The sequence below is a fragment of the Dromaius novaehollandiae genome, chromosome W (genome assembly GCF_036370855.1).
Source record: "Dromaius novaehollandiae isolate bDroNov1 chromosome W, bDroNov1.hap1, whole genome shotgun sequence".
Taxonomy (NCBI): Eukaryota; Metazoa; Chordata; class Aves; order Casuariiformes; family Dromaiidae; genus Dromaius; species Dromaius novaehollandiae.
This window is the reverse complement of record NC_088130.1, coordinates 14,847,865-14,874,869: the sequence shown is the minus strand read 5'-3', so window position 1 is coordinate 14,874,869 and position 27,005 is coordinate 14,847,865. Positions and strand designations below refer to the sequence as shown.

Sequence of the window (27,005 nt, the reverse complement as noted above, 5' to 3'; positions counted from 1 at the left end):
CTGCAAAGGTGATGGAGCAGCTCATCCTGGACACCATTTTCAGGCACAGGAAGGGCAAGAAGGTGACCAGGAGGACTCAGCATGGATTCACCAAGGGGAAATCATGCTTAACCAACCTGATAGCCTTCTGCGATGGAATGGCTGTCTGGGTAGATGAGGGGAGAGCAGTGGATGGTGTCTACCTTGACTTCAGGAAGGCTTTCAACACTGTCTCCCATAACATCCTCATAGGCAAGCTCAGAAAGTGTGGGTTAGATGAGCTGACAGTGAGGTGGATTGAGAACTGGCTGAATGGCAGAGCTCAGAGGGTCTTGATTAGTGGCGCAAAGTCTAGTTGGAGGCCTGTAGCTAGCGGTGTCCCCCAGGGGTCAATACTGGGCCCAATCCTGTTCAACTTAGTCATTGGTGACCTGGATGACCAGTTTGCTGATGATACAAAATTGGGAGGAGTCTCTGATACACCAGAGGGCTCTGCTGCCAATCAGAGGGACCTTGACAGGATGGAGAGATGGGCAGAGAGGAACCTCCTGAAGTTCCAGAAAGGGAAGTGCAGAGTCCTGCACCTGGGGAGGAATAACCCAGTATAGGCTGGGGGCTGACCTGCTGGAAAGCAGCTCTGCAGAGAAGGACCTGGGAGTCCTGGTGGACAAGAAGTTGACCATGAGCCAGCAATGTGCCCTTGTGGCCAAGAAGACCAGTGGTATCCTGGGCTGCATTAAGAATAGTGTTGCTAGAAGGTCGAGGGAGGTGATCCTCCCCCTCTACTCAGCCCTGGTGAGGCTACATCTGGAGTACTGTGTCCAGTTCTGGGCTCCCCAATACAAGTACCATGGAGGTACTGGAGCAAGTCCAGTGGAGGGCCACTAAGATGGTGAAGGGACTGGAGCATCTCTCCTATGAGGAGAGGCTGAGAGAGCTGGGACTGTTCAGCCTGGAGAAGAGAAGGCTGAGGGGGGGAATCTTATCAATGTGTATAAATATCTGAAGGGAGGGTGTAGAGAGGATGGGGCCAGACTCTTTTCAGTAGTGCCCAGTGACAGGATGAGAGGCAACGGGCACAAACTGAAACACAGGAAGTTCCATCTGAACATAAGGAAAAACTTTTTTCCTGTGAGGGTGACTGAGCACTGGAACAGGCTGCTGGAGAGGTTGTGGAGTCTCCATCCTTGGAGCTATTCAAAAGCTGCCTGGATAGGGTCCTGAGCAACCTGCTGTAGGTGACCCTGCTTGAGCAAGGGGGTTGGACTAGATGATCTCCAGAGGTCCTTTCCAACCTCAACCATTCTGTGATTCTGTAATACAGGCTCTTTTTCCTGGGGGATAGGAGTCATGCTATACATATTTGCTTCAAGTAACAGGCTAGCTCATACCTTCCCGGGGGGGGGGGGGGGGGGGAATCCAGGGTGAAATGTTAACTTGAAACTCATCTGCTTTCCCATGGAAAGGGTAGAGTTTGTGTTCCTGTGCAAAAAGCCTGAAGTGAATGGTCTCAACATAACTTGGATAGCTCTGGGCAGCTGTGACCAGCTCCATTGAATCCCAAGTCTTCATGTCAATTCTGAGTGCGTCAATCTCACCCCTCCTAATACCTTCATAGCTTCTTCCTGCCTCATTTTTATCTGCCCCTTTATCTCAAAACTGCATTTTTCTTCTTGTCTGGATTCTTTCTGCAGTGAAATGCCAGAACTAATGGGCTGTGTCCTGCTCAGATCTTTGGGAGACAGAATCTGACTCCTAAGGCTCAATGGATATATACAGGTAGTTGTATACTTAGATAACACAGTTGCAGAACCACTAACAGATAAGAAATGAGGATTGTCTATTATTTCACCACACTACAAGCCTGCATGTAAAAATATGTTTCAACAGGAAGAGTTAAAATAACCACTCAGTGGTTTTAGCACCTTGATTTTCATAGGGTTCGAACATGTACAGTTAAAATCAGCAGCCCAACATTCATAAAAATTCAGCCATGTCTGGCTAAATTTTGCCTTGTCATTTAAATTAATAAATAGCCCATGTGCTCAGCTCTGGTCAGATTTGACTTCAAATTTGTTGGATATTTTATGCGGAGTTTTAAAAGATGCTCACCATTGCTCTAGCCCTGCTGTCATTGCTTCATCTTTTATCAATGCATGAAATTTCATCTTATTTTAGATCTCATCAGGAGTAGCAATATCCCATCATTTGCAGAACACTCAACTGCCTTAGGGTATACTCATTTCCTCTAATTCTGCAGTACGATGATTCTTTTGTTATGTCCACTAATCTGATCCCTATAAAACAGGAAGAGATTTTATAATAGGATTTGTTCAAATCCTCTATTCTCTGTTCATTAACTAGTTATGGTGAAGCACCATGTGTATAAGCTATAAAAGTTACTGTAGTGCCTTTTGAATCCCTAGAGAATTTTTTCAAATGAATGCTTCTTACTAAAAGATCATTCTAATGATATCTACAGATGCGTGCATACTCCTGCTCCTGTCAGCACACAGAAGGTGTACTAGCCTTAGCATTAATAAGCAACTTCACTCTCTGATAGTATTTCCATCAAGTAGTCAGATTTGTGGTTTTTTTCATAGCAGCTGAATTCCCCCCCACCTCCACCCCAGACATTAATTGTGCTTAATGAGTGTATGTCCAGAGCGGATGGCGGCTGAACTAGATAAAGCTTTCTCCTGTACTAGATGTCACCATTGTAAGGCACAATTAAGGGGCATAATGTTTGCAGGATGAAAGGAGGCAGAGCACTGCTTTGGTGGCCATACCCTAAATAATACACAGATATATAAATGCATATGTGTGTGTGTGTGTGAGAGAGAGAGTGTATATCATGGCTGTAGGCATTTTAATAACAACACTTCAGATTGCTTCTGTCTCTCCAACAACTTCATTTAATCCCTATCAGGACTGACAAAAGCTGCTATTGCACAAGATCCTGACTTAAGATAAGGACTATTTTAAAGGATAGAAGCATTAGAGGCATTAACAACAGCCTGGAGACCCAGTAATGGGAGTAATTCCCTGAGCAGTAGCATATCTAAGGCTGCCTTTATTATATCAGTTGTTATGTGTTGTTCATTTGCTTATACTGAGCAGCTACCATGCATTAAGACAAAAGATCTGCTGGTGGTATTCAGCTGGTAGCCATGTGGTTGTTGCACCAGTACCTCCATCCTGGTGGCTGGGTGCTGTATGGTTAAGTATGAGTGGCTATTCATAACACAGCTACAAAGGCTTCGTTGCCTTAAGTTACTGAGACCAACTATTCTTTCCAGTTGACTGTTATTGCTGAAATATGGTAGTTTGAGCCCTCAACAATACATGTGAAGAGAAATACCTTTCTGATTGGTAAATTAGTCTAAAATCCCAGAATCAATTCAATATTTTGCCTCTGTCCGTGCAACAACTTTGGACTGAGGAATAACATTCTTTGCAAAGATAGTTTGGAGGCATTTTTTTTTAAACGTTGCTTGCAGCTGTCAATCACAGTTGTCAAGGTACAGCACTTGCATATTACAGTGATGGGCATAATATATATTAAAAAAAAAGATTAGTTAGAGCAATTCAAATGAAGACACTGATCTTGTGTCTTCTTCTATGGGCTCCAATCATCCACACTCAGATGGGATCCAAATGACCTGGAATTGGTGGCTTTACATAGAGTGCTATGGAGAAGTACTGTTGTCCTTGGACTGAAATAGCTACATTTCACTCTGAGGTATTTTGAAAGATGCAAAAATAAACAACCACTAAAGAGTAAACCCATAAAGGATAAGGTTCAGTCAGCTAAACAATCAGCCAGCTGCATGGATTTCATTCAAAGCCAAAGAAATGCATTTTGTGACTTTAGCAATTAATATTATAATCACAAGGAAAAAGTAAGTATGAGGTAAGCAGGATACAATGTGATCTGGTTTTCAACTGAAAGACTAGAAACAAGAAAAAGGTCCATTCATTGATTTCTTTAAACTTAATCCCAATATTGTAGTTTTGTCAGTTGCCTATCCATCACTACTATAAATCCCATGGGATTTATAACCACACTCTCCAGACCAATCCCCACCCCACCCCCCAAGCCCCATGATCCCTACTCACTGTGGATGCAGTGTCCTCTGCAGATGCAAGGAAGTGATATATACAAACAAATTGGATCTAGCTTCATGTTAGCAGTGCTTTCTGAAGGTGTAGCAACATTTTCACAATCTTTCATGCCCACTCAATTGCTCTTCCCTGCCTGGCAGGTTAACAGGCTTCCCTTTGCTTTGCCTCCCTACTGCCCTCAGCAATGTATTTTCTCTAATACACTTCTTATTAATGGTGCTGCATAAAGTCAGGGGCAAATTCAACCTCTTTGCTGCTTAGCAAATCTCTGGTGTGAGTAGATCCACAGTAGGGAATGGCAACTTACAGCACAGGTTACCAAAAGCAGCACCTGGTCAAGACTGAACAGCATGCAGCAGGGAGCTACAGCATCTTAAGAGAAGCAATGATGTTACCTTATTGGCAGCATTTTCCCTCTTTGTGAAGCAATCTCCCAGCTCTCACTGTGTTTCCAATGGTTTATTATGTAATTTGGTAAAGAATACCATCCTTGAAAGATTGCCTAACCCTATTCTATGTACCCTATAGGCAGGAGGTCTGATTTTGGCTCATCTCCTCAATTACATCAGACAGAGACCATTTCCTTTTCCATCTCAACTTGTTCTTTACCCACTTGTGGCTTGGTTTTAATGCTGTTTTGGCTACTACAAAGTATAAAGTGAGGGAAAAGAAAGTCAAGGGCAAGGCTTCTTCACATGGTTGATTGAAATATCTTTCTATGTTGGTCAAGGATCAGGGTGTCTGCCTTCAAATTATGCTGGTGAGGAAGAACAAGAACCAGAGACACATGAAAGACAATCACTGGTTGTATTTCTCTTGAAGCACTTCTCTATGGCTGTCATTGCACATGACATATTTCCTTTTCAGTGCAGCGGATTTGGAATGGAAATCTTTTCTGGGAAGGAAGTCCTCTCTATGCCTTGCAAGTAAATAGGATGCAGGGGTGGATGAGCAAAGAATGAAAGAATGGCTCCTCAAGACCTTTCTTTTAAATTTGCACCCTATTCCACTAGAGAACAGCGTCATGGGTCTGGAATGCTGTAGAAGTGCTGCTGATACCTTTCCATGCTTCCCTTTGGAGTTTTCATTTGACTTCTCTCCCACTGATGGAGGCAGATTAGAGAAAATGAAACTGGAGTAACCACTGCAAGTGAGAAAAGATCCAAAATGGAATAGAAATAGGAAGATGCTAAGCAGATAGCAATTTCCCTTTAGAGATGAAGACTCAAAGACTTTAAGACTGTGGAGGTATAAAAGAAAGGAGAAAGGGAGTAAGAAGACTCATTAGAATAATATATTCTGGACACTAAGTTTTGTTGCTGTAAACTGTTTAGGATTTCCAGCCAGCTGGAGGGAAGCATTTGTCATTGCAAAATTCAAACAAACCAAATAGAAAGTAGAGAACATATCCCACTATTTTTCTTGGCTGAGCTTTATATTTTTGTGGGATTTATATATTTCTCTGACAGTACTACTGGTTTTCCCTGATAACTGCAGGAGCTGAGAAGACATTTGTTTATGGCCAGGGAGGAAAAAGAAATGGCAGACAGGTCATCACAAAATCTCACCCCGAAGCAGACTGAACACAGAGAACCAATCTTGCCTGGCCTCTGGAGACATAAGGAAAAAAACCAACAAAAGTCTTGCCAGTAACAGACTCCTGAATTTCCCTATGAAGAACCAGACTGGATTAGCATAATTAGATTATACATAGTATCATTGTGTAATTGGAACCTTTTGGCATCCTTTCTTCTCGTTAATGAAGATTCCTCAGAACACAGCACTGCATCACTTTCAGCAAGGCAACCAGTTCAGGGAATCCCACTTCCTTGTGGCTGTCTGACTGCTAGAAATGGCTCAGGAAAGGTTTAACTGAGCTGATATAAATGTTGAATACAGCCATGGTATAGAAAAACAGTGGCAGTGTCCAAGTCACTGGAACAGGAAGAATTTATCATTCACAGGCAGAGTGGGCATTGAACAGTCAAAGGTAGGTGTTAAGCCTTTGAAAAGGTGCATGCACATCCATCCTTTCTCTCTTCTTCTTTGGTGTATAGGAAGAGTTGGGGTGAGATGGTTGTGGGCCCACATTATGACCATTTCCTCTTTTGCAGTATTCCTGATCAGGTGTAGGCGAATAATGACAGCCTCTTTTCTAGTTGCTTTGTGGACATCATGCTATAAATTTTAGGGATTCATGAATGCTTTACAAGTAGCTGAGCCATCTGTTTAGGAGGGTCAGTTGTAGGTTAGGTAGATTATACTAGCAACTGCTCTTACTGCTGAGGGCATTTAGTCATTCTCAAACTTATAAGAGATTTAAGGCCACTTTCAAAACTGATCCACTCCAGTGGAAGCAGGCACTGGAAAAGCAATGTTCTTGGTCTGTCAAGAACAGGTGACATATTTGTTGAAAACAAGTCAAAGGCAAAAGATCCATTAACATTCTTGTGCAAATCCAACAGTTTGTTCTAACAGATCTATGAAACCTCTTTAAAAATAAATAAAGCAACCCAATCATACAGGCAGTTAAGTCATGCCTTAGGAAAGATTTCCATCACTGCATTTTTTTTTAGTGATATAGGAAAAAGAGAACCTTGAAGAATGTAATGGACTTTATAATTCATAGGTGTAAATCTAGTGTAATAATCAGATCATAAGTATTAGGGCAGTCAGAGAACAACTAAGGAAATGTGTTCGGCATGAAGAGTTCAAACTTATGCTTTATTATAAAATACAGGAGGTTTTATCTTCAAGGTCATGTTAATGACAAATTATTTTGTTAAAAAAAAAATCCTGCTTGTTCCTAACCATTTTTTAGGCAGAGAAACTCTTCTGCAAGGTATGTGCTTTTAGTAAACCTTATATTTGTGAAAGATCTTCAGATACATTAGGACTGATTCATGAGCACACTGAAATCAACAATGTGCTGACATCAATGGATTTTTGGGACAGCCTCTGGAAGAGCTAAGTTTTGCCCTCCAAGACCAAAGTGCACAGTTCTCAAAGACAAGAGTTGCGCATGCTGTATGCAAGGACAGAACATGACCCAAAGGCTTTAAAGATGATGCTATAAAATAAAAACACAAGACTTTATGCAAAGTTAGGGCCAAGCATCAAGCACTTCAGGAGTGCACCGGACCTAATTAGGAAATGTCTCCTCCATCATCCATCAAAAATTTTAAATGTATTTGAGCTAATATTAACAGTTAACTTGGTCAAATGCTAATCAGGTGGGGGTTGAGCTGATGCAGAAAATACTACTGTATCACAGAAAAGGAAACTGCATTTATTTTAAAAAGTGATTTTGCTTTGTTGCTAAGTCTTGAAATCCTGAACTCTGTTTCCAAAGTCAACATGAATGGGGGTGACTAAGAAAATTAAGTGGAAGTAAGTACACCATTAATTCTGTCTCTAGGACTTAAATATGTATATTGGCAATATACCATCAGGTAATAATCTCTCATCAATCAGCATGTATTGTTGTGGTCCCTTCACAGGAAAAGGACAATTCGACAGTCTTCGTTGCATGTGCACTGGATGACTGAACCCTCATTTTGTAGTAATTTAAGTGTCAGAGCAGGGCACCCATCAGCTTCATAATATTCCACATATACAAACAAATGATTAGTGGAAAGCCCAAAGACACAACAGTTTGTCTCACTGAGGTTCCTAAACATGGATTTGTTCTTAAATGTACTTCAAGAACTCCTCCTGGCTGTATCTGTTTTAAGTAAGTTTTAAGATCTTAGACATGTGCTGGGTGTCTTATTTCAAAGAACAAAACAACATGTACAGGACATGAGTCATGCTGACTCATTACTTTCATTACTCCCTCAAAAGGCATCCCATATCTTGCAAAAAGATAGATATAGCTTAATTATAAAGGCAAGCTCTTGGAGATCTCAGGGGTGTGTGTGTACACACACACAAAACAGCTACATTGAACCTGTCACTCAGAATCTGGGCATCCCTTACCTCTGGATCTCCCATTTCATACAGGGCAGTTTGGGGATGGGGTGGGAATAAACATACTGAATTGTTGTGTCACACTCTCTGCAAGCTCTGACAAATATTAGTGCATCGTTATATAGTCTGTCCACAATTTAAAGATCAACTGTCATTGTCAATGATTTATTTTGCTATAAAATGTTTAGATTTTGCAGTAGAGGATGTTGTTTAATTATAGTAATATGTAATTACAGCAGCATGTTGACTTGGCACAATGTAGTATTCTTGCTGTATCTGTGTGCTTCTGCATACTCCAGGCAAGCTATAAACCCCAGAAGAGAAAAGGCTGATTAAAAAACAAACAAAAAAAACCCAGTAACTCACATGAGGATTTCCATCACAAAATATGCAATGCCATGTAACTATTTTAAAATGCAGACATGAAAGCTTCTATCACTCAATTAATAAGAGCAGGACAGCAGCCAGGAATGGGGAAGACTGAAGCATTACTCATCAGCTTCTGAATATTTATGTAATATTTATCCTAACCTTGCTTTGTTCACTTTTTTTTCCCCCCCTCTCTTATGGACTGGTTGGGATTTTGGTGAAGAAGGAGATATATGGAATATATATCCATATATATGGAAATCCAGTTATTCTCTAAGCCATGGAAGGCACCCAGCTGACACAGAGTACTTTTTTTTTTCCATTAGAAAACAAAAATATAACACCAGAGTTGATTTTGCTTTTGTAAAACCACACTGGTCAGAATTTAGCTTCTTAAAATCAAAATTGAAGTCACTCTAACCCTGCTTCTCCTTATTCAAACTCCTAAAGTTTAAGAGGTTCAAGGAGACATCTCTTATTTTCATTTGTTTAATTATCATGCTGAGATTTATAACAGAAATGTTAAGACTGGTATGAATGGAAATGTATGTGTGTAAGCACCAGAAGAAAACAGCAGAACAAGAGTCAAAAAGAAAGGTATGTGTTAATTGCTACAGAGCACCTTATGTGTGATTTTATTCAAATGAAGGGGAGGAACAAGCTGACTTAAAGATAAGGTGTCAACAAGATGAAGAAAAGGACTGGAGGCATAAAATACTCAGATAAGGAAAACAAGAGAACTGTGAAATTTAGGAATTTTGCCTAAGAATTTTGTAAGACAAAATAGTGAGGCAAAAGATCCCAGTGTCCACTCCTAAAGGATATGAAAAGCAAATACAAAGTCAGTTCATTATCAGCAATCAAGAAGAACCCCAGAGATGTGATGAGCTCTCTATAGCCGGTGTCCCTTGTCCTCTATGTCGCACACAAATGATCCTGAATGTACCACTTGGGCACACACGTCTTGGCACTTGTGAGTACATGCGTATGAATGAATGAAATCTACAAGAGAATGAGTGTGACTGGGTAAAATCAACTTCTTTAGAGATTTAGCAAATAAATATCGCCTTCCCCTTCCATAAACTCTTGCACACTAATTTTCTACAATCAAATACAAACCAATTTAAAAATGGTTTGGGACTTGCAAAGACTGGGTGATTGGGGTACTGGTGTACATGATGAAAGTCAGATTCTGAATCACTGCATTTTTTTATTATGTATTTATTTTGCCTGAGTCCCTGAGAAGGGCATTTGAGATATGTATTTCTCTATTTATTCATTTGTAACTAGTAAAATAAAAGTGTTTTAGTATTTGGCAGGAGTTTTCTGAGTCCTACATTAAAAACAAAACAAAAAGAAATCCAGCATTTCTCCTAAAAGGATTGCAAGCTGTACAGGAAGAGGGCTAACTCCCTTTTGTGTTTGAACAATACAAAACAGTGCTTTGTGCCTAACAAAAGTATAAAATAATTTCCTCTGACAGGTTTTATCTTGCATTTTCTCATATATTTGTTAAGCTGATTTTTTCCCTTTTATCTAATCGAGTGTTTTTTGTTTTTATAAGCTGAGAATAGACTTTCTTCTGGGAATCAGGGCTGAACAAAATGCTACAAAGGCACCACAAAGGCGAACAATAATAAATAGCCAGAGAAATGTAACAGATTACATTTTGATAACAGTGGAGTCAATGAGCTATTTACCATTAACTAATTAACTAATGGGGCCAAGTTTTTACCCAGTGTTTCTAGTGGACTTCAAGGTTGGTAAGCAAGTAATTGACACAGAGCTCATAAACAAGGACAATATCTGGGGACAGATTTCTCAGACTCTGGGCTTATCTGTTTCTTGTCTACTTTCCTCTTGAAAAAGTGGTGATTTTTTAGAGAAAAGAATGAAACAAAACCTTTGACCCTGATTCTGTACTTGCAGTGCATGGAATCTCACTGCAGTAATTACAGGGAATTAGCATATAGTTTAGCCCTGCTCCTCTAAGGCAGACTTTTCAGTGGTTATGACTGATACAGTATTTTGTTCTTAAAACCCTCTTTCTAAGGACCTAATCCTAAAGTTCCCACTCAGACAAATATATACTGAAGCCCTGGGAATGTAGAATAGAGGATCAGACTTGGTATAGATTTGTATTTAGTCTGGAACTGAAAAGATACTTCAGCAATTAAGTCATCCCCCCTCCCCCCCCCCCAAAAAAAAAAAAAACGACCTTTAGTTTTACTGTCTTACCAGGAACCCCAAGCTTATGAAAAATAAATAAATAAAATGTCCTCTCTACAGTTAGCTCTCTTTATCTTCTCTTAAGCACAGCATATCAGGATGGAGATGGGCCTTCCTCAATCTCAAACATGTTTTTAGAGCAAGACCGAGTTATCATTATGCATTTTTGTTAATTGAACAGCATCTTATTTGTGTCAGGGAACAGCGAGGGCCAGCTGCTCTGCAAGGGAAGGTGAGCTGGGAGCTGAGCATGATAGCAAGGCAAGCAGAATCTCACCAACAAGGAGCTGAGGGCAAGTCAGGATCAGGATCAGTCAGGTCTGGAGACAGTGATCAGGGTCAGACAGTCCAGTGATCACCCAGCAAGTCTGTAGTGACAAGGCAGATCTGCGGTCAAGGCAGAAAGCCAAGTCAGCGGGTCCAGATCAAGGTCAGAATCAAGGAGGTACAAGACTGGGCACAAACATAGCTGCTGCACAGCTGCGATGTAGCACAGGTAGGGGCCAGTGGTATAGCCCCAGCAGCTTCCAAGGGAAAGAGGGAGCAGGCCGTCACCTCTAGCTTTCTTTGCAACAGCTCTTATCAGCAAAGGAGCTGACTTTGGATTCAGCCAGCTAAACTCCTTAACTTGACTAACTAAACTCCTAGGAGGGAGGATGTGCTCAGGGCCCTGACAGGAAGTTTTCCACAAAAGCTGGATCTCCCCTCTGGGATAAATTAAAAACCATACTAATTAAAAAGAAATCACATTAGAACTTGTCACTGCCACAAGTGAATCTAATTAATTAAAAAAATAGAAGACAGGAAAAAAGACAAGAACAAACAAAATGAAATTATTCCACCTGTAACTGAAAGCATATTTGGCACATCTTTGTTTTAAAGCTTTCAATAGCTCAGGCAGGATGTGTTTACTTTTGATTTCCTACTATTGAGAAATATAGGTTTGACCTACCATCACAATTAAATTGTGCAAGGGTTGGGTGAATGATTGTAGAAGATTAGACAGATATTAAGTTCCTATTGGCTCTGCTGATTAGAAGGTCCTGTCACCTATATCTGAAGGATAAAGAAATTGCAGAGAGGGAATAAAAGAAAATATGGCCAAATTTTGCTTTGGTTGCTCACATGATCTCAGTGGGGTTGCACAAGGTGAGTCAGGACTTGGTAGTTAACTACACCCATTATTTTTAAAGAGACTGAGAAATAAAACCACTGCAGTAGTTACAAAATAGCAGTTTTAAAAGAGTATCTATGATCAGGTCAGGGCCAAACCTTTGCGCTTGTTTGGGCAGATATATGAGCAGTTAAGTGAGAATAAGAACTCTTCCCAAAGCTGTAGTTAAATGGAGAACACAGACACAGCCCCTACCGAGGAAGGTTAGCGCTATTCCAAGTTGAAACTAACTTACCACTTGCCCTTCCTCCACCCCCACCTGGAAAAGTAATCAAGGATGTAGGAGAAAGTTCCTAGGGTTTGCATAGGAGCTCAGCACGCTGTCGCAAAGGGCAGGGAAGAAACTTTCAAGTCCCAGAGAAAACTGAATGACTTAGCAGAACTTCGCAGGACTTCCACCACTGATTCTCACAGGTGCTTCCCAGCCTTCTTCCAGAAATGTTGGCTATGCTTTGATAGTCCTAATCTTGGTACAAAACAATGTAGCTTAATTAATAAATAGATTAAACAAATGCTCTGACAGTGGTCCAACTTCTGTTTCATTATCAAGAAGTTAAACAAGCTCCCTACGTAACTTTGAAGGAGGAAATAGAACACAGCAGGGGTGGAGAGGCTGAGGAAGGAACCTCTTTGTTTGCTTTACTGGAAATGGATGTTTGGAACAGAAAGACGCTGCTTGCACCAGTGGATTCTTGTTGGAGAAATCTGGCAGCATCAGTGCTCTCTAAGCTGGCTTCAGACATTGTCAACTCAGTAATCTCTCATTTACATTTTCACATCCCTCTCAAAACTATTGTTTATCATTACCCCAGGTTCATCTCTCCTCCCTGCTCTCTGCTCAGTTATCTGTCACGGCCACCTCAATGCTCAGATATACATTCCAAATTTTTTTGTGCTAGACTTCCTTACAGGTAGAACAGATGATTCCTGGGGTATATTTGCGATCTAGAGACATCATCTTTGGAGAAATGAGTACCCATAGGAATGTTCTGAAGAAAATATTTATGTGGAGAATGATTTGGTGACACTGAGGAAGAAAAAGATGAGTAGTAAAGGGTGCCAACTCCAATATTTTCCTTGGCTAAGTAGGACATGCTCTTCAGATCAGCCAGGGATCTAAGCACTCCAAATGTTACACCAGTCCTGTTTGAAGGTCTGTCCAGCCTTCCTTACCTGCAACTGGAAGTCTTTTTATCTCTCTCCCAACATCTATGCAAAATACTTTTTCATAAACATTTATAGTACTAAAAAATAACTAAATGCTGCAATAAGCCTGTTTATCAACCCACTGTGAAATGCAGCATGCTGCAGAGTGCTCACTCAACCTCTCTTACTTATGGTCGTGCACTCAGAGATCTCCTATATCATAGGAAAGCTTCCATTGACTTAGAAGAAATCATGCAATATGAATTGCCCTTCCTCACCTTCCAATGCTTTCTGCATCCTTATTCCTAAACACATCTGTTTGCTTATTAACCTCATAGTATGGTACCGAAATGTACAGCATTTCTTAGAATCCTCTTTCACTTAAGAGAGCTGCTCTCCAGGCAAACCAGATTTGCGTTTGCCAACTTTACTGACAAAGATAAGAGTTTTGGGGTTGGTTGGTTTCTGCTTGGACTACCATTAGTGCTGCATCACTAATGACCCAATAGGATAGTTGAGTTGGGTTCTGTTCTCATCAGTGCGTAACCAACGGAAACATTAATCAGATTCAAATTACAGGGTTAGACTTTGGCTGGGGTTACATGAATATAAATGAGGGCAGAATTTGACCTTAAGAATCTTCATTAATGGTGGAAAAAGAATCTTGCCTGATTTTTAAGACATAGGGAGTGCTAACAGGAGGAAGAGAATCACTTATAAATTAATAAAATAAAAAGCTAGACTTCTTAAAAGCAATAGAGCAACATGGAGGGCTCATGTTTATTTTCAGAACTAGTATCCACTCTTATGATATATTCCAGTTCTTTCCTTTCTGACCTTTGTGTAAAAGTAGCATTACAGAGAAAAGTAGAAAGGAGTCTTTTCATGCTTGCCAGTAAGCACAGTCAGTCCTATGAACAGCAAGAGAAACATGTAACTGTTATTAATTAAGGGATTAGGAGACATATGATAATTTTTTGTAGTGCATATAGCTTACAGACCATCTGTTAATCTATTGCATCCTAGGTTGTATATGTGAATATTTGTTATGCATAATGCTTGACAGAATGCTCAGACTCCTGCATTCTCTGACTCCTGCTTTCCACAGACATTCTGACTCATCATAAGCATGTGACATTTGCTCACGTTCTGCATTAATCATTTCTCAATACAGTTTAACTCTCTCTTGATTATTTGAGATGACAGAGCTTATTTGAGGAAGAAAGTGTGAGCTTCGATCCTAAACATTAAATTTTGGCCATTACAGAACCTCAGGGCTACATTTTAAAAGTATATAGTGGCATAAGCAAGCATAACTTCAGTGCAAATTTTATCTTCTGCCTTCTCCAGGTGAAGAACCAACAACTGCAAAACACATCTTAAGAACAGTTGGCTGTTAAAACAACTTATTACTTTCTTTTAAAACATTGACTTGAGTAAGTAATCGATTTTGTTTTGCTAATATTTTTCTCTTAGTCATTTTGCTTCCTTTTGTTACCCAAAATGTTCAACTCTACAGCTGCGCTGGTATTTCAATAATATTCTCATTTAAAGCAGGATATAGCTAGGTTGATTCAGACCCCAAAAGGTCAGGTGACTTGCCAAGGTCATGCTACTTAGCAGACTGAATAAGGAGTATGTTAACTTTAAAGAGATTGTTACAAAAGTAAGTTGTATCAACATCAAAGTGCTACCACATATGTTAAAATCCGAAATGCACACAGGATAAGAAATTGCATTCAGTTTGTAAAAAAGAGTAACAGAAGACTATCCAGTGATTAAAAATATTCCAGATTGATGGGGACACACAAAATCAAAGTATTTTTACAGATGGATTCTGACCAAGATTAAAAAAAACCCAAAAACCTCAAACCAGTAAGCATAATTTGAAGTTCAACTAAACACACACTTAAATCAGCCTTCAAGGAGAATCTCCATATGGAAAGAATGTGAACCGCTGCCAGATAATAGAACTATTGAGAACTAGTGAGATTCCGAGTTAGAAAAAGTAGGCACTATCAGGGTCCTGAGCGTACCAAAAGGCTCCGTAACCTCTCCCCCTCTCCTAGGGGTTTGGCCAGGCACAGCATACCTACAGCATAGCTTAGGTAAGGCCCAAGGGCCTAAGCTTAAATGCAACTCCTGAGCTAAGGGAGGAGGCCCCCACTGAGGCATCTCACAGCTCTTTCTCACAACTTCGCTGTTTTCCCAGCAGTCTAATCCCAGGTAACAGGGCTGCACCATATCAGAGCTGGCCTTGAGCACAAGCAGCCAAACTGGGGGGGGGCAGGGCAGAGGAAGACATTGCAGAGCCTGTTGGTGCACTCAAGAGCCCTGACAGTGACATTCAGAGGGATCTAGATGGGCTGGACTGGAGGAATGGGCTGACAGGAACCTCATGGTATTTTTCTTTGTTGAATTTCAAGTCCTGTACCTGGGAAGGAAGAGCCCCTGGCAATGATACAGGCTGGGGACTTACAGGCTGATGAGCAGCTCTGCTAAAAAGGCCCTGGGGGTCTCAGTAGACAGCAAGCTGAACATGAGCCAGCAGTGTGCCCTGGCAGCAAAAAAGGCTAACAGCATCCTGGGCTGTATTAACAGGAGCATAGACTCAAGGGAAGCGATTATCCCCCTTCATTTGGCCCTCATTAGACTGCATCTAGTATAGTGCTCACTGTTCCTCCCCCTCCTCCCCCAGGAGAGGTTCAGCCTGGAAAAGAGAAGGCTTAGGGCAGGGGAACCTAATAGCAGCCTTCCAATACCTACAAGGAGGTTACCAAGAATCATAGAATAATTTAGGTTGGATGGGATCTCTGGAGACTATTTAGTCCCCCCCCCCCCCCCCCCCCCCACTCAAAGCAGGTCTAATTAAATCCAGTTGCTCAGGGACTTTGATTCAAGTCTTGAACACCTCCAAGGATGGAGATTACACAACCCCTCTGGGCAACCTGTTCCAGTATTTGACCACCCTCACGGTGCAAACAAAACAAAACAAAAACAAACAAACAAAAAAACCCCTTGTATCTAATCAGAATTTCCCATATTCCAACTTGTGTTTCTTGCCTCTCATCCTATTGCTGCGCACCTCCAAGAGTTTGGCTCCTCTATATCCTCCAATCAGGTAGTTGTAGGCAGCAATAAGGTCTCATCTTAGCTTTATCTTCTGAAAGCTCAACAGATCCAGTTCTCTTTAACGTCTCCTTGTATGCCATGTGCCCCAGGCCCTGACCATGTTGGTGGCCTTCCTCTGGACTTGCTCCAGTTTATCAAAGTCTTTCTTGTACTTTGGGGGGGGAGGTGGCAGTACTGGACACAGTATTCTAGATGCAGTCTAACAAGTGCTGAGTAAAAGGGGATAATCACTTCCTTCAGTCTACTGGCCATGCTCCTATTAATACAGCCCAGGATGCTGTTAGCTTTCATCACTGCCCAGCCATATTGCCCTTCCAGCATATATCAGGTTGGTTAAAGTCACCCATGAATACCAAGGCTTGTGATTGTGAGGCTTTCTCCAGCTGCCTAAAGCTAAAGCTTTTCTCCAGTTGTGGCTTCACCTACCTCCTCTTCTTCATAAGATGGTCTGTAGCAGATACTACATTACCTTCTGTGCTGGTCTGTCCTCTGATCCTTACTTACCCTTACCCTCTACTGGTTCATCGCCTATCCCAAGGCAGAGCTCCATGCACGTAAGCCACTCCTTTACATAGAGTGCAACCCCTCCTCCTCACTTTCCTACCCTATCTTTCCCGAAGAGCTTGTATCCATCTATTGCAGCATGCCAAACACAAGAGCTATCCCACCATGTCTCTGTAATCCCCATGAGGTCGTAATTCTGCAACTGTGCATGGACTTCTAATCCCTCTTGTTTTTTTTCCCCATGCTACATGAATTTGTGTACAAGCATTTGAGATGCCCCCCCCCCCCCCCCCCCCAAGTCATGCTGCTTTTACAGGGGAAGCATGAGAGCCACCCTTGGCATGCTGTCCCCTAGACACATCTGCTCTGCCCCTTGTGCCCTTGCACAAAATGAAGGAGCCAGGCTCTTCAGTGGAACATGGCAGGAAGATAAGAGACAAGGGGCATAAATTGAAACAAGAGAGGTTCAGACTGGATAAGGAGAAACTTTTTCACCATGAGGACAGTAAAACATTGGAACAGGGACCCAGAGAGGTTGTAAAGTCTATCTTTGGAGGTTTTCAAGTCCCAACTGGACAAAGTCCTCAGCAACCTGGTCTGAACCTCATAACTGCCCCTGCTTTGAGCAGGAGGTTGGACTAGAGACCTCCTGAAGTCTCTTCCAACCTGAATGAGTCTGTGATTCCATTTTAGTCTAAATATCAGCATATGTAAATGGAGTAATTAAATAGATTTGAGAATATAACATATTAAAAGGATAATATTTATATATATATATATTATACAACATATAGGCAGTGTTCTACAACTTCTGTACTAAAACCAATATCAAGAACTTAGTGTACCATATACTTTGATTTTTTTTTTTTCCTATTCAAAGCATCTGGTAGACAATACATGTTTCAGCATGGCTGGCAGAACTACATACAAGGTCTTTTTAAGTCATTGTTATTAAATGTGTCTCTAGCAAGGCTATCAAAGATTTGAAAGCTTACCCTACTATAGTTCCATTGAAATACCACAAAGCAATCAACTTCCATTCTGCTTTCATTTTAATCTCACGTGGCAATTGATCCAAAGTCCAATGCAGCAACTCAAAGGGACTTTAGATCAGGCCCATAACACACTCTGAAATCAACCTTGTACCTTTTGTGATAAATCAGCAAAGCCCAAAAATCAATTGATACCTCATTTTTCAGTGCAGCTGTGGTATAGTGCTTTTTTACTATTTTGCCATCCATGTCAAGTGGGGTTACATGATTCAAGCCGGTAATTAAAAGTACAAAACAAGTCTTTTTCCTGACATCATCTCAGCCTCAGATTGAGAGCTTCCTTTCACATTACCTCAGCCTAACTGTTCCCTCCTACCTAGGCTTCATTTTATGATGTTTTCAGAGTGAAATAACTAAACTGACTGAGGGAGCATTCAATTTCAGCAATGCAAAAATCTGGGTGTGTTATTATAAGTAGTATCCTTGATCCTGCCTTGGAATGAACCTGAAAATCTTTTAAGGTTCCTTTTAAGTTTATGGTTCTCTGAATGATTCTACAGGAATCTAGTTATGATTCCAGGATTGATTTTTAAAAATATGTCCAGAAACTGTGAAAAATAATCAAGGAGAAGCTGAAATAAAGAATCTACCCCACATTTTACTTCTTTCTCCTCTTCATTCTTTCTACAGTAGCTGATCCTTTATCTACAGTCAAACCAAGACTTTTAGAAACCTTAGTCTGCCAATCACAATTATTAAAAGTGTTTTAAGTAGGAATTATACTAGAACTGATATGTAAAAACACATTGTGATCTTGTGCTTTGGCTGGGGCTTAGCAACCCAGTGAGTTCTATTGCTAGCACTGCTGTTTACTTATATTACCTCATAAGTAGGTATCCATATTAATTTTCCCCATTCTCTATCTTGTCTACTTTGATTTTGGGGCAGAAACTGTCTCTTATAAGAGATTTGTACAATCCTTAACTCCACTAATTCCCAAGCTTAGCTAGGGATTCTACAGTGAACTACTAATATAATACACAGGACCACATTGAACTGTCACTGATACCTCATTTGAATGATAACAGGAAGATAGACCATCAGAAAAATAAATTAAAGAAAATTTCAGTTTGGAAAGAAATGTCAGAACAAGAGCTCAGGCCCTGCATATCTGCAAAACCTTATGTCTGTGGGAAATCCCACCAGAGCCAAAGAAAACAGGAAAAGATGGGATGATGTGCCTATTCACAGTCTGATAAAATAAAATAAAGGCACAGGACTTCACAGGATCCAGACCTTGCTATAGAGTGCATGCTTCAAGCAAAATGACTTCAACAAAAATTAAAGGCTTTTAAGCATCTTCTTTAATAAATACAGAAGTAGAACATGACTAGCCATCACTGAAGTTAAAGAGAATTTTTCTGTTCTCTCAGTGGGAGTTAAAGTAGATCTGGACTGAATTTCCTACGTTAGATATGAGAAACAAATGATATTTTATCTGTTAAAAGGTTTTAATAAAAATCCAAAATGATAAAAACATAATTGCCACTGACAAAGCATCAGGTTTTATTTGTACTGATTAAAAAAAAAACAAACATGACTATGAGAATCTATGCTGAGTAACTTGAACATTTTCCCAGAACAAACTCAGCTTATCTGTTAGAATAATTATCAAACTGCTTCATGAGTAACTCCATTAAAAAAAAAGCATTTTTACTGTATCATAAAATCAGCTAGTGGATGCTTTAAGTTTTCAGCAATATATGCTTCTTATGTGAATTCAGTTGAATTGACCACGCTGTAAATTAAAAACAAACACACCCCAAGCTTTTCAGTTTTCAATGGAATTGCTGAAACCTTCAGTGACAGTTGTATCTTTAGGAGTTTTTGCTAAAATCAGAGTAATATCCTGAGGAAAACCAAAACTTTGCTTCTCTTTTCCTTCTAACAATAAGTTTACAGCTTAACACAAGAGTGCAGGAGAAAATTCCTCTATTCTCACTTTCCAAAGAAAAAGTTTTTTCAGTAAGCTTTAGTACAATGTGTTTGCCATCAATTGTTTGCAGGAAACAGCTCACATTTTTTCCTTCTATGCAATGGGTTTGATCCCAGCAGATTGACTTAATTTTAGAAAGAAAAATAAAAAGCTACATACACATGAAAGGGAAAGGACAGGAAAGAGCCACAATTGCATAAGAAATCAGAACTGCTGATCTCAGTAAAAGTACTCACGCAATGCTCACATAAGATCAGTGAAATGTATGAACACAAGATCAAAGCAATCATAGAATAATTTAGGTTTGAAGGGACCTCTGGAGGTCCTCTAGTCCAACCCTCTGCTCAAATCAGGTCTAATCACATCAGGTTGTTCAGGCTGGCTTTAAAAGCGAGAAAATGCATGTGTACTTTCATCAAATCACATTAACAACAGTGATGAGTAGAAAGTGGCTCTTCCATACTGATGAATGACAAATTTTGTTATCCCTACATTGCTAAAAATAATGGTACACAGGCTTCCATTATGAGACTGGACTATTAGGGAGTCCTAAATACCTTTTTGACCTTGTTAAAAGTGCTGTGAATAAACTATTTGACTTGCAGCAACACTAGTGCAACATATGAGAGCAAGTCTTTAAAAATAAAAGTGAAATTGTTCCTCTTAATTTCCTTTAAGACATGTTCTCTAGTGAAAATCTTACAGGTATGCAGATACGGATAACTTTCTGATGTTCTCCTTTAGAACTTCCACTGACATTAAAAAAAGCCATCTTTTACTCTTGCTTGGAAAGCTGTGTGTTTTCTTTGAAATAAATATTCAACAGTGATGCATAGCTTACAGCTGCTTCATGGAGAAAATACAGTCTAGGAAGAAACAGAAAGACACAGGTGGATCATGCTTTTTGGTGCCTTATAAGTATCTTTTCCATTAACTGCTGCAGAAGCTGGCCTCAGGTAAGATCTGTAATATGTCTTGAGATTTTCCTCCACCAAGCCTTGACACAGTTTCTGCTTTACCTTTTCTAAGTGGAAGCAGGGTTGTGGGAAGACAAAGTATAGGGTCAGATCTTAAAAGATGTCCTTGTGGCTGCATGTTCTGAATGAATGTTATTCCATTTAAAAGCATCTCATGTTGAAAAACTCGATACAGGAATTAACAGCAAAGATTCGTCTGGTAATTGCATTCCACTAATGCTTTCGTATCTGTAGGCAATCTCTCAGGAGTAAAAAATGTAATTCAGTGAAGTCAACCTGAGGTAACATTGGAATAACTCTATAGTGACTCAGGTTGAAGGTTTCTCATTCAAATTACATTTTTGCATAGCTATTGTTCAGGTGGGAGCAGGGGCAAAAATCTTATTTTTCTGCTACACCACTTAATCTATACCGACTTTCCTGCAGTTAAGGGAGTTATTGACATTCACTGGTGCATAGCTGGAAACACAATTTGGTTTAACTGATAATATCAGTATTATGAAGCTTCTATATTAACAGTGAAAGAAAGCCAGTTTCTATCTTGTTTTTAAACTAGATTAAATCATCACACACACATAGATTTAATTGTTATTAAACATTTTTCAGATTTATATCACAATTCTTCAGGTTGTTATGGATGGAAACTGGTTGAATGGATCTTATAGTGGGCTTTCCTGATGCTTTTGTTACATACTATATCATTCTTTCTCAGCAAAATGACTAATGCCAGCGAGGCAGCCTTTCTGGTATAGTAGGACCACTGAATTCACAGAAAAGTAGATTATTTGCACCTTTCACTTCAATACCCATGTTACAGACCTTTATAACTTCCATGGAGGGGTAATACTGAGACCCATTCTGCAGCCTAACATCTAGTCACTCCTATTGGGAGTTGCTGCATGGTAGCCCAATGAACATGCTTATCTAGTATGGAGGACCTTTCTGCTAGACCTTCTTGCCATGATGAATTTGAATACTGCCAGACTGAGGCTTCATCCAAAGCTTTGCATTTTTAAGAAAAAGTGAACTTTTGAGTACTGATCCAGAGCATGAATTATTACTACTTGCTATTTTTCAGATGACTGATGCCCCAAAACAGACTATATACATTAAATCTTTTTCATCAATCCAAAGCTAACTACATCCTCTGACATCTAATTCTAAATATGAAATGAAATACATCAGTATAGACCTGTTTCCATATTGTCCAGCTAATTATAATGCTGAAGGTACTGGCTAGGAGAAAGAGCCTGAAAAGGTTTTACGTGGTCACTCTCCTCACTAGGACTTCATTTAGTACTGGATCCAGTCACTGCTTTCTCAGGAAACAAAACTGTCAAGTCACTACAAAATCCCAGCACCATGCCTAGCAAAATGACATTCTCCTGCCATCCTACCATGAAAGTGGGCTGCCCTTTTTCTTTTAAAAATTCATGTAACTTGTTTCAAACACACATTTGCCATAATAAGAACAGTCAGCCCTGCAGAGAGTCTCCTTTTTTTTTTGCTCCGCCTCCCTCCCCTTCACCCAGGGAAATTAAAGTATTCATTAGATCCTTATTCATCTTATTCATCATTGACTTATTCATCGATGACCTGGATGAAGGGACAGAGTTCACCCTCAGCGAGTTTGCTGATGATACAAAACTGGGAGGAGTGGCTGATACACCACAGGGCTGTGCTGCCATTCAGAGGGACCTGGACAGGCTGGAGAGAGGGGCAGAGAGGAACCTCATGGAATCCAGCAAAGGGAAATGCAAATTCCTGCACCTAGGGAGGAATGACCCAGTACAGGCTGGGGGCTGACCTGCTGGAAAGCAGCTCTGCAGAGAAGGACCTGGGGGTCCTGGTGGACAAGAAGTTGACCATGAGCCAGCAATGTGCCCTTGTGGCCAAGAAGACCAGTGGTATCCTGGGCTGCATTAGGAAGAGCATTGCCAGCAGGTTGAGGGAGGTGATCCTGCCCCTCTACTCAGCCCTGGTGAGGCCACACCTGGAGTACTGTGTCCAGTTCTGGGCTCCCCAATACAAGAGAGCCATGGAGGTATTGGAGCAAGTCCAGTGGAGGGCCACTAAGATGGTGAAGGGACTGGAGCATCTCTCCTATGAGGAGAGGCTGAGAGAGCTGGGACTGTTCAGCCTGGAGAAGAGAAGGCTGAGGGGGGGAATCTTATCAATGTGTATAAATATCTGAAGGGAGGGTGTAGAGAAGATGGGGCCAGACTCTTTTCAGTGGTGCCCAGCGACAGGATGAGAGGCAATGGGCACAAACTGAAACACAGGAAGTTCCGTCTGAGCATGAGGAAAAACTTTTTCCTGTGAGGGTGACTGAGCACTGGAACAGGTTGCCCAGAGAAGTTGTGGAGTCTCCTTCCTTGGAGATATTCAAAAGCTGTGTGGACACGATCCTGGGCAACATGCTCCTGTGACTCTGCTTGAGCAGGGGTGTTGGACTAGATATCTCCAGAGGTCTCTTCCAATCTCAACCATTCTGTGATTCTGTGATCCACAACCTAGAACGAAGATTTAAATGGCATGACTCATTACTCAACACAGCAACACTCTGACAGCCCACTGATGTTGATGGAATGTTAGTTTCAAGAGGCAAAAGCACCAGTGAATGCGTAGGACAACTAGGGAGTCAGTCCCAATCCATAAATTACATCTATACCATTGTACACTTTTGTTACATTCAAACTAAAATCACAGATTCTCACTACTTTCAAATAACAGTGCATGGCTGAAAGAAGTTGGCAGAGAATCTGTAGATGTAACTGAACATTTCCGTATTCACACATTTAAAGTTCAGTTCCCCACTGCCTGACCAACATCTACACCTGTGCTTGGAGGACATAAAACCCTGTAAGAGACAGGTATGAGAAGAGACTTCTGGCTTTAGAATGTTTTATGCTTTTTCTGCAGAGGTATAAGTGGCTATACAAGATATAAAGTTTTAGAGAATCTGGTCCTTTCTGGGAAACTGAGTGGGGACATAGTCTGAGCCCAATCCTATAATCCTCCAAAGATTATATAACTTGGTATGAGTGTTTTCAAGGTCTCACACAGCTAAGGTGATACCAAATGGGGCACATTGCACTCTTAGAAGTGCTTCACACTTTAGAGGACCTCCTTAATCATTTCAGAAAGAAAGCATCTGCAAATGAATACTACTGATGCAACTTGATCATGGCTTTATTTGGACAGATGTTTGAACACTAACATGAAAAATGAGAAGTACCACAAATGCTAATGTATCTCTTGATGAGTTCCCAAGGCTGGTAAGACCAGAAAATATGGTTGTGAAACTAAAACAGGGGAGGTTCTGACTTGATATAAAGAAAACATTTTTCACCACAAGGACAATCAAGCAGTAGAACAGGGCCCAGAGAGGTTGTGCAGTCTCTATCCTTGGAGGTTTTCCAGGACCCATCTGGATAAAGCCCAGAGCAAACTGGTCTGATCACATAGCTGATCCTGCTTTGAGCAGGAGGTTGGACCAGAGAGAGACCTAACGAAGTCCGTTCCAACTTAATTTTCCTATGATTCTATGAAAGTGAAATAAATCCCTATCAGATATACAAAACCTCTGCAAAACACCCGCCATGAATACCAATTAATATACTGAAGCTACAAGATAATGCTAGAATCAGAGGATTTTATTACAACACTGAACTGTTAATCACAGCTTAAAATAATACAACATGTTTATTTGATTACTGAAATCACAATTGGGAGATCTGTTCTACCTGTTCTGACATTAAACATGCTAATTACTCCCTTCCAGGAGCTGATATGTGATTCGTCTTAAGATTAAAAAAAGCAAAGATCAGTATTATGCTTACTCTTTGTGACAGATGATTAATGTCATTGGGAACTCAAACATTTGTACCCACAGTAGCTATTTGACTACCCACTACAATGATTTCAATAACTTTCAGAAAGAGACATAACACAAATGAGAGATGAAATATTTGAGAAGTTTATACCGTAATGATGGTAAATGGAAAACAAACAAAAAAAAAACAAGAAGAAAAATGTAAAATTGTTATTTCATTTCACAGTGACCTAAAAATAGAGACACTTGGAACAGAGATAAGGGAGATTAAAACAGGAAGTCTGGGAAAATTTGGAATAGTTCTGAAAAATAAGTTGACTAAAAAAAAATTATATCAACCGATTTCTCAGAATCCCATCATGATCCCTCACCTGCTCATTCACACTAACACCAGCAACACTTTAAAGCTCAACTAGTTCATTTACAAAATGAGTTTATTCTGAGGACTGCGAAATATTCCCTAATATGGTAAACGTAAAAAAAAAAAAACTCAGGTCCCCTTCAGTTAAAATCAAACAGGCAGATCAAGAAAAGATTAAAGCTGTTTTCCTAGCTGAGGGCTTAAAAAGGGATAAAGACAAAGTTCTGATTTACAGCCTTCCCCCTCCCCCCCTCCCCTCCCCCGAAAAAAACAGGATGGGATCTGTTCTATGCAGATCCCAGAAATGCATAGGATGTAACGTGGCTTTAAAGGAACTGCTGGAGAGCCACAGCAGGGAATGAGCTGTGCGGTTGCTGTACCAGTGAGCTCCACAGGATACGTGCTTGCATGGATTTCATTAGCCACTCATTACTCCCTCTACCTCTTTTTAAATAGTTTTACTAAAACAACTAGCTGGTTACTAAGTACCTAGATCATCAACGAGGAAATGCGGCAGTGCAGAGAGCGCGGGGCGTCTGACATTGCACACACACGCAGTGTTTCGACACTGGAAACCTTCAGCTCTCCGGCTCCCTCTTGCATTTTCCTACATCAGGCAATGTCCCTGAAAACAGTAACAGCCTCCAGCTATGTATGTATGTCCCTCGGTCTTCATCACTGCCTGTTCCACTTTCTTTCCCTTCGCTTCTCTGCAGCCAACAAAGCCCCTTTCCCACTTCATCATCACAGTGGTCAAATCACCACGCTAGATCTAAACCCCCCAGGGAGGGAAAGGACCCGCCCCCGGGAGAGCACACGGCTACAGAAAGGGGAAGGCTCTGCCGAAAGCACACGTACAGCCGCGAAAGCGTCTTCTCTGCACAACCCACCCTCATCTCTTCGCGGAGCTGCGGTTTCCCATTCCCATACGAGAAACTCGAGTAACTTTCCCGCTCAGCCACACATCCTGCCTGCCCTGCTAAGTTTGTCCCCTTCCCAGTACCGAGCCGTGGATCACCCCCCCCCTCCCGCCCCGGCGACCCTCCACGGTGCCCCCAAAGCTGTCAACTATCCCACACCGGATCTGCAACACCCCCCCCCCCCCCTTCAAAAACCATCCCTTCTTAGTGCCCTTAACAAATCCCGCCGATGCCCCCCTCCCGCCCCCGGGCTCCGAAATGCACCACCACACACCACGAAGTGGGGGGCTCTTTTCGCTTCACTGTTCCTATTCTCCCAATGTCTTTGCACTGGAGGCTCCCATGTTGTGGAGTGTTTCGCTCATCCTCTCCCCTTCCCTCCTCCCCCTTTAAAGCAGCCACCTTCCCTTCTTTCCTTTCCTCCCCCCACCCCCCCGCAAGTACCTAGCAGCCGCCACAAGAGCCCGCGGAGAACGGAGACAACTTACTGAAGCCGCAGTCATCGTCGTTTCCCCTCTCCTTGCTCATTCCCAGCACCGAGCACCGCTAACCGAAACGGGAAGAACGTAGGCAGCACCAATGCATACACACGCACCCCCCCCCCCCAAAAGGTGCCCGCCCTTCCAGCAGCAGCACCTAGCGCGTGCCGCTCAGCACCCTCGAGATCGGGTGTCCCCTCCCCCCCCCCCCCCTTCTTCCCTGCTTGTCTCCTTCTCTGTTCTCCGGCGTGAGGGGGACAAAACCAACACCACAGCAGCAACCACTACCGTCTCCTCCGCTCTCGCTCCTACGACTCCTGTAAAGTTTCATGTATTACAGCCTCAAAGCGGTGTATGCGCTCTACATTCAGCACGACGTGACACTGAAGGCACTTACCCTCCGCCTGACTCCCTCCTCCTCCCCTGTTGCTGCTGCTGAAGTCTGTGCACAATAATAAATAAATAAAGTGAATGGGAGGGGTTTGTTGTATTTCCTCTCACTCTCTCACACACACAGTTAAGGTGATACCAATCTGAGGCAACCCACTCAGGTTACAGTGGCCTTCACTTAAACTGTTACCACTGTTTGAGACCTTGGTGACACAATTGTGGCCATCCATGAAGTCTGCCATGAAGTTGCCAGCAGCAGTGAGTCTCTTAGACCCAGTGAGAGTGATAACAAAGTGTGTCTGTGGATATGTAAGAAAGTCATGGTAGTTCAGATCAACAAGGGTCCAGCTAGCCCAAGAACCTGTCTCCAGTAGTGGCCATACCCAGGGAAGAGTAAAAAGTGCATATATGATACTTTGCCTAATATT

At 41.4% G+C, this 27,005-nt stretch overlaps 1 protein-coding gene across 6 annotated transcripts in view; it reads right to left on the bottom strand.

Moving 5' to 3' along the window:
* LOC135324460 (PALM2-AKAP2 fusion protein-like) overlaps positions 1-26,637 on the bottom strand; it is a 126,264-nt gene extending 99,627 nt beyond the window's left edge. For 3 of the 6 annotated variants that reach the window (XM_064500929.1, XM_064500930.1, XM_064500931.1), the window contains exon 1: positions 26,197-26,381. In XM_064500929.1, the coding sequence (XP_064356999.1) occupies positions 26,197-26,211 (15 nt within the window). In that variant the 5' untranslated portion in view covers positions 26,212-26,381. Of the gene's footprint in view, positions 1-16,967; positions 23,106-25,277; positions 25,414-26,196; positions 26,382-26,584 lie in introns of those variants that run through there. The other 3 variants (XR_010385847.1, XR_010385846.1, XM_064500927.1) reach the window with 3 other exon arrangements.
* Between the last annotated feature and the right edge of the window lie 368 nt (positions 26,638-27,005).